Source organism: Cryptomeria japonica, chromosome 6, assembly GCF_030272615.1.
Source record: "Cryptomeria japonica chromosome 6, Sugi_1.0, whole genome shotgun sequence".
NCBI classification, from domain to species: domain Eukaryota; kingdom Viridiplantae; phylum Streptophyta; class Pinopsida; order Cupressales; family Cupressaceae; genus Cryptomeria; species Cryptomeria japonica.
The window spans coordinates 366716201-366729754 of record NC_081410.1 but is presented as its reverse complement, the minus strand read 5'-3'; the positions used below and the strand labels follow the sequence as shown (position 1 = coordinate 366729754).

General features: G+C 36.1%; 1 protein-coding gene across 9 annotated transcripts in view; it reads left to right on the top strand.

Annotated features, from left to right (window-relative positions):
* LOC131072233 (phospholipase SGR2) overlaps nt 1-13554 on the top strand; it is a 269214-nt gene that overhangs the window by 49092 nt on the left and 206568 nt on the right. For all 9 annotated transcript variants that reach the window (XM_058008349.2, XM_058008348.2, XM_058008350.2 and 6 more), the window contains exons 2-3: nt 6170-6270; nt 10365-10592. In XM_058008349.2, coding sequence (XP_057864332.2) covers nt 6170-6270; nt 10365-10592 — 329 coding nt within the window. The remainder of the gene's footprint in view (nt 1-6169; nt 6271-10364; nt 10593-13554) is intronic.

Here is a 13554-nt window from a genome sequence, read left to right as displayed (position 1 = left end):
TTTGATAGGGCTTTCTCCTTCTAAATTGAATTGAATTGAATTGTTGAAGATTAGGGCAAGATAGTGAACTATTGAAGCAATCTGACAAAAACTGTAAGCTACATATGTCGTATAGAGCCACCAACCTGGATCTAAGCAAAAGAATATGTTTCAGATCTGTTCTCAAAAGTTTAGGCTGATTTTTCGAGACTAGGTAGTATCAATTCGCCATGGTCCTTTGAATTTCTTGCTGTCGAAGCTGAACCTATTTGTCTATGTGAATTCTGTTGATCCTCTTGATTACAACTTTGTACCTGTTCCTGCATACAGAGAAAAGGGGGAATATGTTGGGAATAGGGGTTTGCCTTAAGTCATACCCCGGTTATGGAATTAACCATGAAATTGAATTGATAAATGTAAATGAAAGACTGCAGTAAAATGCTTTCCTTTTGAGGGAAAGGCTGAAAATTCTTGAAACACTAATGATATACCTCAATGAAGTTTTGTTTGTCTCCACAAAGGAATTAGGGTTTCATGTATGTTGTCTTCATAAAACATAGATCATGAATGTCATCTTCAATGCTTGAATCTTGATTTCACTTTTGCTCCAATGCTTGATGAAAGACTGATTGCTTGCTCACTTGACTTTAGGATATCAATTTTGCCTTCTTGAATTGATTAGGAATTGAATTTCTAGGTTTTTAATGAGAGGGGTAGACCTCCTTTTATACTTGCTTGTCGAAAATCAAATTGAATTTCCGCAACAGGCTGACACAAGGCTAGTTTTCCCGCTCATCAAAGATGACTGTTAGAGGGGGCCAATTTGGGGTCTATTTAAAAGGTCCAGTGCGTATATGCCTTGGTCCTGATTTAGGACCATGGTGTGGTACGCTTTGTTCCTAAGTTGGGCCCAGGGCGTGGTATGCTCTGGTCTTTGAAATCAAGACTCCAAATTGGGGGCTAAGCTGGAAAATTGATGAAAATGTGAAGTAGATGGGTGGTGTGAGCAGAATCAATATTGCAATCAGGCCTTGGAAGACGGAATGCCAAAGTGAGGCCTAAGTGAGGACAAAATTGTAGGTGAATACAATTTAGGATGCTACAGAACTTAAGAGAATCGAAAGAGAGTTTGGAAGTCGTTTATTCCCGAGAACTGGAATCCATCAAAAGAAAGCGGTTGGATGATCTTCTTGTTAGTTTTATGTAACTAGGTCCTAAAATAAATAGGAGATGGGTTCTAATTGCCGCAAGGCAACATTAGAACCCATCCCAAAAAGGGCCGGGCCCTTTCCCTTTGTAATCTCACCTTTTAGGTTGCGTGGAGTGTAACCAACAAATAGGGCTGGGCCCTCTACCTTTCCAAATGTATGGTGTATTATCTTAGCGCCCTAGAATAGGGCTGCACTAAATGGAACGTGGAGTTGAGATATAGGGCCGACCCTATTCCTATCTTGCACATGTAACGTGGAAAAGACAAAAGTCTTTAGCGCCAAAAGTGCCTTATTGGGCCGACCCAATAAGGCACCTATCCATATATATAACAAGCCACAAAGATTGTATTCTACACAATGAACACACACAAATTACCTCTGCTGTGCGAAAATCAGAATAAGTGCGAAATCTTCAGTTGTGAAGCGAAGTACTTTTCAGTCATCTATCCAACCATTAATGCGAAGCCCTTCTTCAAGTCAAGCGAAGTTAACTCTCCAGCTGTGTGTGAACTCATCCAAAGCAAGGTGCAGATCTAGAGCGAACTTGTTGTGCTCTTACAGTGCTGATTAGTGCAACTTGTGCTACTGAATGTGCAGAAACAAAAGGACAGATCCGAACCACAAAGTTGTGCAAGTTCAGTGTGCTGGAGTGCAAGGAAAAGGTTGCAGATTGATGTTCACAGTTGCTGACCTAGAGGCTGTCATAAATCTAAACTAAGATAAGTCTGTTCTTATCTATCATCACTTGTTGTTGATTATTCTACCCTAGCTGGGAACTTTGTAACTCTGCTACTTTAACCTAATCTAATCAGATCTGAGGATCTATTATTGCTGGGTTTTTCCTCCAAGAGGGAGGTTTTCCCAGGGTATCCTGTGTTATGTGTTGTTCTCTGATTTCTGCAACTATATCTGTTAGTAATCATAAATCTGTTCTCTAAAATTAACACTTCTTTCTCTCATGATCTACATAGGCAATCTTCAGAAGCAAGGGGTTGATTGGGAGAACATCTTTGATGCTTGGACAAAAAGTTTGGATGTGATAGAAATTCAACATGTCTTGCCAAGTGTCATGATAGAGGAGCTTGAACTGGTAATGACCAGATTCATTGAATATGCCATTAGGGAAAGGGATAAGGGCAACTAGATTCTAGAAGGCAGTTTGTTAGATTATTAGGTGTCATCTAATTTTCTCTTTGGTTCTTACTCCTTGTAGTTGGTGATGAGGATGATATTCCATTTTTGCATTGTATTTAGTGATTTTTTATAAATGCTAATTTTGGGATGATCTCGACCATTGATTCCAAATCAATTTGGACCGTTACTTGAAATGGAGACCTCTATATAAACCTTCCTCTTTTCATTTGTAAGAGAGAGATTTGGAGAATTGTTACTTTGATGCTGCCAAAACTGATATAAATCATTGAAGATTGGTGATTCTATATGAGATGTTGGAGTATTCGTATGGTTCTTTACTTCTCAAGTTAAAGTAGATTTGCTTAAATAAAAGTTTCATAGTTCTAGTTGTATGGAAGATATTGTTGATAATTGATGGTGAAACCTACAAGTTCATAACATTTATAATTTGTTGATTGCAAGTTATAGTGCATGGTTGGCCTGAACTCATTAAGTACTAAACTTCAATTGCTTATTCCTCATTAATTCACAATGCCCTTGGGATTAATGTGTGTGTTGGTGATTCGAACATCATTCATATTCCTTAGAAGATTTGCACCGTCCTTGCGTAATTTTTCCTAACGGTGAAGCAAAGTGTGGTTTGGTTTCACTAAGTTGTCATCAATTTCTTACATTGATAGCGTTAGAATTAGATTCCTAAACCTTTACGTCTTTGCCTTTTATTTCAAATTCTTGTTAGAATTAGGATCAAGTGCTCATATTGCTAAATCATAAGTTAATCAAATCGTGGTGATTGCATTCCTAAAGCTAGTTTTCCTCAAGTTGATCAATCCTAGAGCAAAACGTAAGCCCCTTTGTGTACCCAGCAATATCACATCAAACCATTGAGTTATCCGCACACCAAGGCTTGATAGTAGAAACCTTGGAGTCGTCTCGTTTGATCACATTGTTTAGCATCCAAGGGGATTTTGTTCAAGAGAGGCTATATTTTATTCTGTGTTTGAAGTGCATAAAAAACACATCAACAGGTTGTTACAAAGGTTTCTACTTGTCACCATTGCTTTGAATGTTTAGTGGAAGTATGTGGAATTGATTTTGAAGTGTATGGATATTGAAGCATGTTGTTAAGTATGAGGTTGTTTGATGTATGACTGTGGAAAGATAATGCACGTTGAATATTTATAGTTTCATTTCCTTGTATCATATTAGGACATATCACAAAAACTGCCTAGAACTCAAATCAATCGGAAATGCGCAGATTGAGTAAGATGAGTGATTTTACTGGCTAATGCTTGCATGTGTTTTGGTTTGGGCAACAAAGAAAATTTTGACATCCATGCCATTTGGCAAGGAGATCTAGTTTATTGGTTTTTATAGGAGTATTTCTAGGTTTCACCCTTGGCTAGGGTTTAGCCATTGACATAATTTAAGCTTTCCTTGTGTCAACACTTGTCCTCCAAGTTCTTCCTAGTGGAAGCAGATCTGTGATCTTTGGCACATGGGAGCTTAGTGGGATTCATTTGTCCACTATTTCTTGTCATCTAGAATCCTCACTAGTCCACTCAACCCAGCCTTTGATTGAGAATTGTTTCCTGTAGCTCCATTATCAATTAGTGATCAATGTACCCTCCTTGGACATTGGTGACAAGTGTTTCATTCATACTACAATTTTAGGAATGGAAATTTATTCTAGTATCCTTTAGTTAATATGGTTATCTTGTTCTTCTTGGTTGTTTCTCCTTTAAGTTGATATGAGAATGATTCTTATTATCCTTTCCATGCCAAGTGGTAGAAAATTGCTATCAGTGATAAGTATGACCTGCCCAAACTGGGAAGGCTTTACTTGATATTTGACAATATTTTTAGCTAGGTAGGATTATATACAAACTGCTAGCTGCTCTTTTTCTTCCTGGTGTTATGAGGAAAAATTCAAGCCCAAAGTCATATGGCATGCAGATGCATTCTTAGGAAACAACTAACTACTTGTGGCCAAGACAAGACCAAGCTAGAGGATGCAATTCTTTTAGTTCTTTTGATTGGATCATTTTAATGGGTTAAAAATGCCTCATACCTCCCAATACATGCACATTTATTGATGTTCATGTGGAGCATTTCCCTCGCACTCTATTTCTTCTTTTATCAAGAGACTATAAACCATATAAAGTATATTGGCATCAACATTTTGCTTTTTGGAAATGCATGAGTGCGTGGTTAAATGGTTAACTTGATTGTTGTTAAGCAAGTGATACCGTATTCAAGTCTTGTGCTGGATGGTGGTTGTGTTGGCTATGTTGGTCCTTACTGGATGATTTGGGGGACCCCATTAAGAATCCCTCCCTGATTTATAAGAAAAACACTCTACTTTTTGGAAACATCTTGTAAACTAACAAATCTCTTAGTCTTTAAAGTATTAGGAAAGTGTTGTATTAAAAAGGTTAGCACTGGGTTTAGGAGATGTTTTAGATTGGCATACTTTTAGAGGATTTATGTTGTTTATTACAATGTACAGTTATTTATCCTGCATACAACAGGAGATTGAAAATGCAAAAGTAATTATATCTAGGCCCTATGTTTTAGTGGACACTCTCTTTTTCAATTATGGTATTGTTTCAAGTCCATGCAGTTTAGATCTCCTTTAATCTAATTTTTTGAAGCCCCCAAAATACCAAAGTACTAAGAACTAAATCTGATTTGTAGAGTTCAACTGTCAGGTTTTCCAATTCTGTTTTTATATTTTGAAATCTGATTCATGGTATTGGCATTGAAATGAATTTCTTGGCCTCGGTGGCAGATGCTAGTGTTATGGATAAGAGGGCTTTCCAAGGAAATTATTCCTTTTTAGATTAAAAACTCTTTAAAAGGAAACACCAATCAATGGACTCTTACTTAAATGGTAACGTCTTCTTGGACCTAAAAGATGACTCAAATAATTAGCATGAGGAAATACTCAAAGCTCTCTTGGTTTGCATCTCTTTTTTACAATTTGTTCATTTCACTCCCATGCATACCTAGTTTTACTGATGCTTAAACTTGTTTGAACCATATGGATTGGAAACATTTGATTTGTATTGATAAAGCCTGTGCATCCTTTTTATTGCTCATGGCATTTCCAGAACTTTCATTATGCAACTTTCTGATTGAAGCGATAATGAAGAATTGAGAAAGCCTTTGGCTTCTATCATATGAAAAAGGTGTTTAAGCCTTATAATGCAATCAATAATGCATTTTTGGTTTTTCAATCCAATTTCATTTTTAATTATGTACGTAATTCATGACAGTTCTTGAATTATTCCTTAAGCTTGTTCTAGTCATTCTGATTTTGCCAAAAGAGAATGCGGTATCTCCTGCAAATTGTCAAATTGATATTGTTATTATATTAAATTATTTGGGATTTTGCAAACTGTATTCTTCATTACTAGTGGCTTTCATTTGTGCTTGTCAGCATGGATGCGAAAATAACTGCTTGCTGTGAGGTCTAATATGCAGCCTCTAAAACCTTTTAATTTTCATTATTTTTTGATTCATATTTAGATTATTTATTCCTAGCATTGATGACTTAGTAGTGTTAAGCAAGAGAAGAAAGTCTTCATATTTTACATGCTGTTGAGTTGATGCTCATAAGCATTTTGATTGTTTATTAGTATAGATGAATTTCAGATTTTAGTGTTTTGAATCTTGATGGTGTACATAATGTGTAAATCCAATGGAAATAAAAAGCAATTATTTCTGCCGCAGTAAGCATTTTGAGTGTTTACTAGTAGAAATGAATTTCAGATTCGAGTGTTTTGATGGTTTATATAATTCGTAAATCTAATGGAAGTAAAAAGCAATTATTTTTGCTGCAGAAATAGCCGCATCAGTTCCCAAAACGGAGATAGTGGGAGAGGGTGAATATTTTCGTTTTAGCATGCGAGACTCTCTGGCATTAGAGGCTTCTTTTCTACAGGTCTGTGAATACTTGCTTTTTACTTGGACATTTGATTTGAAGTCAACTTTAGCAATATTATTGATTAAAACTAAACTGATATTTTGCGTTGCTATGTAAACCAATTTGTGGCTAGGATTTTCATTTGAGAGCAAACATCTTCCTCATAGATGAAAATGAGAATGTGCCATAGCTGCACTTCACATGTTTTTTCACATATGTTCGAACTCAAAATATAGAAACATGTGCATTTTTACTTATGATTTGTTGTTTTTGTACTAGTATTTGTTTATTCTATTTTTTGATTCAATGGTCTGGTTAATTTCTCGCTTCCTCTTTGGTAACTGGGTGTATTAGGTTGTTAATATCATAATATGTTAATTTTTTGATAGAACAGTATTATTCAATGTATTCAAAGTAGATATTTTGTGTGCTGTCATATATGTGGCTTGATGAATTATTGAATCTTCACTGGATTGTGATGCTTGAGAATCTGTTGGATCAAGAATTTTGTTCAATTTTCCAATAGAAATTTGCTCCTTTTGACTAAATTTGATCCTTAGATTGAGCTTCTGATATCCACCCACGATAAAACCTGAGTCTCTTGATTGCCTTTGATGGACTGTAAGCATTGGAACTTCTGAGCTCTTTTTTTCATTTAATCTCTGCTGAAACATATGGATATAACTATACTGTTCAGTTTTAATTCAAATGTTTATTTTCCCAATCTTAAACTGACTGCCCATGATATAACAACAACTATCCTTGGTAAAATGGTGTTCAGGAGAGGTGCAGGGATTTCTTAATATTGCAAAGTCCAAGGTATTTATAACAAGGTTCCATTGTTTTGACTCAACTTAATAATGCGCTCTGGTGAATAAAAGATACAGCACTTGAAAACTACTTTAAGGTACTAAGAGCGGTTACTCCAGATTTACCACCCACAGTCTTTTGTCTTAATTTTCTATTTGATAATTTATGATGAATATCTATCTTTGTTATGCCATCATCCTACACTCTTGTAATAATTTTTTTGCTGAACAAAATACAATTCCAATGATTCTATGGAATCAGGAAACGGCAAATCTAGGCTGCAATTGCCCCTGGAATTAGTGCATCCCCAAAAGGGACCCACTTTGCATACATTTCTGCTGGCTAGAAGTGCCTACAATTAGCCTGATACAAATTTGGAATAACATTAAAGAACTAACTTGGAAAAATAGCTTGGATTGAAAAACAATTTTCATGGTGACTTGAATGATCAACCTTCCTGGGCTGATAACATTTATGGTCTTAACCTGTAATGACACCTTAAAACCATGCTTTTTTTAGGAGTCAGTTCATGGGGTTATTACATGTTCATATTACAGTATGTTACTCTTAGAGTTAGGACATAATCACATTGTTTGTTTGTTTGTTTGTTTGTTAAATTGCTAGGTTCACAAAGTCTTAACCTTTTTATGTTCATTGCTTCCCTCATCTGGTCTGACTTGAAATCATCTCAATATCTTAAGAACGGAATTCAGTTTTGTTTTGCACTCATTAGTTAGTGTTACCAACTTCCAATTGTTCACTTTTATACTCATTGTTATTGGAGAACAAGGTGTCTCCTAATGGTTTACATTTAAGAGGTGATCTATATCATCTTTAAGTGTTCGTTACCCCATTTTTTATTGAAAAGAGGTACTTGGCATTTAGAGAATATCATACTAATTATAGGAATCCAAGTTTGGATCAAGGTAGCTCATTCATGCTTGTTTCCCATCCACATTACTATGCTTCTTCTACTAAGTGTCACATTGCATAAGCCTCATTTAATTTACCACAAATAAGACCATTGAATCTACTTAGTTACCAAGTTTGGCCAACTTCTTTTCATGCATAGTAAATGACTACTTCAACCCACCGTAGCTTGCAATAAGTTCATCCAATGAGTTCAATAAGGTCATGAAGCTTCTTTTGACATCAACCCACTGTAGCTTGCAATAAGTTCATCCACCTTGTTCCAGTCAATAGATTTACTCAAAGTGATCTTCTTGATCCATGTGTAGCATGTACCTCAACGGTCTCAATGGTCTTTCATTGTAGTACCTCCTCCTTGTGCCTTTCTGGACATCTTTCAAATACATTCCTTAGCTAGATCCGATAAGCTTCTACATGATCTTTGTCTATAAGTGCAACTGAATGACCAAATCATTAACCTCTCTCACATGCATCATGTTGGACACAAGTTTAGCATCTCAAATAGATCACTAGCCTAATGTTCTAGCCATTCTAACACTTTGTCTCCTTTTTCGTCTCTTCTTTATAAATTTTCCTAGGTTCCAATATTGCCATTACATGATGCAACTTTCCAATGTATGTATAAATATGGGTGTTGGCCTTTTGTAAATATCTTTTGAATCTTGACAATGAAGTGCTATTTTTTGGCATTGTTCTTCATAACTTGACTTGAAGAATGTACTCTTATCTTAGATTTCATGTATGTTTGTGGTTGCGTATGGTCCTCGGATAGAAACAATGTTGCTCGTGTATTTGAAAGCCATAGGCCATGATAATGTCAGTTTGGGAGTTCAACATGTTTATTGCTTTTATGGAAGTAGGTTGAACCAATCTTAATTGTAACTTAATAATATTTTCACGTTTGATAAGTTGGTTGATCTTTGAAGGGAGAGTCAATTGGTCACTAGTCTTTGGTGCATTGCTTCTTTTATTTTCCTTCTCTACCTCTGTTCCTCTTTATTTACATGCATCTGCCCAACTCTTTTCCCTTTCATGTTAGATTTGAGTAGATTTACGATAGGCTAGCTTCTTTAGTGCAAGTAATCTAGTAGTAGATTAGAAAATAAAGCTGACCTTCTTTGGAGATTCCCATAAGATTTACAAAAATTGTGAGCATGAGGCTTCCATATTGTGTGGGTATCTTAGAGCCAACAAAGCCATGGGCTCATATCTTTCTGCCAAGTTTGGTTAAGTGGTGTAGCTAATTCTGTTTGCTTGCTGAGGAAACTTTTTACCTTAAACTTGTCTATAAGCAAAGGTCCTTGGCCTCTTCCTTTACGAGAACTTCACCCACACTTGCTAGTTTCTGGCATGTTCATACCCTGAAAAAGGGTGTGTTTGTCTGAAGCAACAACACCACCCATGCACCCAAGTGTGACTCTTCACCTTCCTCAAACTTGTCTTTTGCTTGTCCTTATGGCACTCCCAAGATATTTGCAATTCCAATGTTGCATACAACCGTACCCAGGAAAAAAAAATGCTCTAATACCAAGTGTGGCATCCCACCCTAGGTGGACCACAACTTACAACAACATTAGATATAACTATGCGAGGTGTAGAACACACCTTTCTAGCACGTTGGGTCTGAGCTAAATGGTTGTACTAGGAAATCACATTCTTTTCTAATTGAATTTCTTGTCAATAATGTCTGAAGGCAATTGTATAGAGAGGTACTTTTAGTAATGTGGGTAGTAATAAAACTTTTTGGATAGCCACAGTTTTTTTTTCTCATTGCTCCACAGAATTCAGCAATAAATAATCATGTTATGAAATAGAAGATTGTTACATGTATGAATATTGTAATAAAGAAATAATAACGTATGTTGATTAGAATGGCAGTAGAAGATTGATTTATTTTGAGGATAACCAAGACATAATAACATACGTAGGAAGCATGCCTAATAATTAATTGACATGGAGGAACTATTTACAAGAAAGTTTTGCATACCGTCCACAGGTTTGAGTTCACTGCAGATTGGCACTGATTGCAAGTTAACAAGCTATTTAAATCCATAAATGAATAAATATTAAAGAATAACTGATAAGCTGATCATTGTATATGATACATGGTTGGTATGTTATCTATACACAACAACACGCTTTTGCTGATGAACTGTGCTTCATTTTTTTATTAATATATGTGAGTTTCCCATTGCAACCAAACAAAGTAGATTTTCTTGGAATATATGTTCTTTAACTAAACTGTTATTAGAGAGTGATTTAAGATCTGGAGATTGCATACTGTATTCTGTATGCTTTCTGTGCAATTGATACTTCAAATCTAGATGTAATTTTCTTATTTATTATGATCTGTATTTTGCTTGGAATTGCAGAATGAGGAGGAATGTCTTTTTGCCTGGTGGAAGGAATATGCAGAATGTAGTGAGGGCCCGGATGGAAGTGGAAGTGTAACAATTACTTCACGTGGAATTGAACCCAAATCAAGCAATGTCTCAGGGCAAAAGTTACAATGTAGTTCAGATTCAGCACTTAGTTCAGGTGAACTCTATGGCAATGCTGAAGAGGCAGTAGGAGTACCTGTGAAAGGAGGGCTTTATGAGGTATGGAGCATTGTTTATTATCCCAGTATTCTTGAAAAGGAACTGTTCGCATACTTCACTTTTCCCTAATTGGGTGAAGCTTTGGGTAAGGGATTGATGTGGATCTTGTTGTTGCATTGCAATCCACTGACTAAGGAACACATTTATTGTGTTGTATTGCTCATATTTATGTTGTACTTTATGTTCATTTTCTCTACATTTAAGATGCATTTCAGCATGTTTTGGATCATTGTTAAAAATTCCTAACCAAAAGGAATACACGCTTCATATTGTTAATAGAACGATCCTTGCAACTAGTACTTGCTATGTTAAGTAGTTCAATTGATTTGCCAATCGTTTGCTAGCCTAAATAATATGCTGTTTTTACTTTTTGGGAAGAGTTCTGTGACATGTACCAACTTGATTGTCTCAGCGTTGCACCACTTATGTTCTTGTGACCGATGGTACCATTATTTCTTATTATATTTCCAGTTTTCTACACATGCGATTTAGCCAAAGTGGAACTTGAATGTGCTTTGTAGTTTGCATTCATATGTTGTGATCCAGCAGATTGTAACTGTATATTACTGCTATTCCTTTGAAATTTGCATTGATTTCTCTCTATCATGCAACCTTTTTGAGCCTGTATGATGACCTGGATTTTGTTGAAAGATTCCTAGCAATGTTTGATTTCTTTGGCCATCTAAATATCTAGGTAGATTACAGACTAGATGGTATTAGTGTGGTTTTCGATGCTCCTTGTAAGGCTTTGCTAACACATTTCAGTTGTGTTTTTTTCTTTCATATTTGATAATTGACAAGTGCATGATTTTTGGGTCACGTAGGTCAACCATGCAAACATCTTTAAGTGAGAAAAGATTAAAGAGTTTGAAGAAAGAATTCAATAAATATTAAATTTAAATGGAGAATAGGTAGCTTAGAATGATAGTGGTGCATTTGGATTTGTAGACTCAAAAGTTGCAGGCTAGATTGACAAGATCTGGGTATTTTCTTAAGGAGTCCATACAAGAGTTGCAACATGATTTACTGGTTAAAGAGGAATTGTTGGTATTGTTCCAAGAAGACAACAAATAAGTGAAAAGGAGAGAAAATTCTTATGGAAAGGAGATCAACCTCTACCAAGAATGCACAAGTCATGCTTGAGCTATATATGAAGAGTGTAAATAAACTCTTCATAAGATACTCTTTCTTCTAACAGACTATTGAACGATTCCTTTGGTAGTTTGAGAAGCACATCAAGGGAATTGGCTCTTAGTTATCCAGATGGGTTGGGATGGAAAATATCTTGGTAAGGATGTGTAATTAATGAGGAATCCCATAGAGGTTGAGGTTAGATCTTATAATGCAAGATTGAGTTACTTTTATGCAAAACATGTAATTCAAGAATGTTCTAAAACAGTTGAAGCAAGGCAAGCTTGCAAAGACAGAGCAACGTTCTAGAACAATTGAAGCAAGGCAAGCTTGCAAAGGCAAAGAGCAATGTTCTAAACCAGTTGAATCAATTTAAGCTTGTAAAGACAAAGAGCCCAAGCTACTCTCTCAATAAAATCAACCTAAACAATGAATGCATTTAGTGTCCAAAGAATGGACAGGTTTGAATTAAAAGAGGAGGTAGCACATTTTCAGTCCATGACTACAATAGTGAATTCTTGTCAACTCCAAATAGAGGAAAGTGTTTAAATGAAGGCAAAGGCATCAAAGAAGGGTTGGGAGAATCACTTAAGGAAAATGATCCAAGAGAGAAGGCATCGCCATTCCTTTAAACTTGTACAAGCAAGCATAAAGACAACCCCAAGAAGGTATGCAAAAGGAAATCATTCTATTGTTTTCAATGCAAAGGACAAAAATCTTAAGGATTGTAAGAGATTCAAGGATGAAAACCCTCAAATTTCGGTAGGTGATTCCAACTCAAGAATTGCACAGAACTTCAGGAATTTCAACAGACAATATAGCAATCAGAATTGGCATCATTCCAGTTTTAGTACAACAGTTTCATAGAGTTTGCAGTCTGCAGGGATACAGACTACAGTAGCAGACCATCCAGTTCACTTCACTATTTCGAGGCAGCAGTGTCCAGGGAGAGGTCTTCAATTTATTAATGTATTTTTGGTGAATATACACCTCTGCTTGTACTCAGATAAATCTTATTACCAACTGTTAGAGCTGTACTACACAGGAAACTGTAGTTTATTGTGTTCCTAAACTGGGTTAATCTATTAACTCATAAGTTTTGGATTGATCTACAGTTTATATATATATAATATATATATATATACTGAGTTACTGGGTTCGGCCCCCTAGATCCCTGGTACTGGTCCGGTACGGGCCTGGTTTGGGGTTCGGGTCCGGTTCGCCTGTGGTTCGGACAGGGTTTGTGGTTCACAGGCCTGGTTCGAACCAGGGCGAACCCGAGAGGACCCAGGGTTGAACCCAAGAGGACCCAGGTCGAACCCAAGAGGACCCAAGTCGAACCCAGGGGTCTGACAGCCCAAAAATGGATTTTTTTTTGCAAACTTTAATTTTTTTTGAATTCCACCACATGAAAAATTAAAATGACCCTAAAAGTGAGTTTTAAAACATTAACTTGGCTCATTTCACACAAGCAACATGACTACAAGCAAGGGGAAACGAAGATGTGGGATATGGAGCCAAAACATACTGATTTGGATAAATTCACTTCTCAGCTTGTTGCATTTGATGACTCAGATAGCGAGCAAACTTAAAGTGCAAGTGCAAGTGTCATTGGCATTGGCATTTATTCATCTAATGTCAATGTCAATGATGAGGAGGAGGAGAATGAGGATGACGAACTAGAGAATCCATTTGATGATTAAACTTTAAATTGTTGAAAGTTGAAACAATGATACTTGAATATTTTATCATTTTGATATTAAACTTGATGTATATGATGCTGTTATGGTATGATCATAATGCTATGATTACAATTTTATGTTGGTTTTGT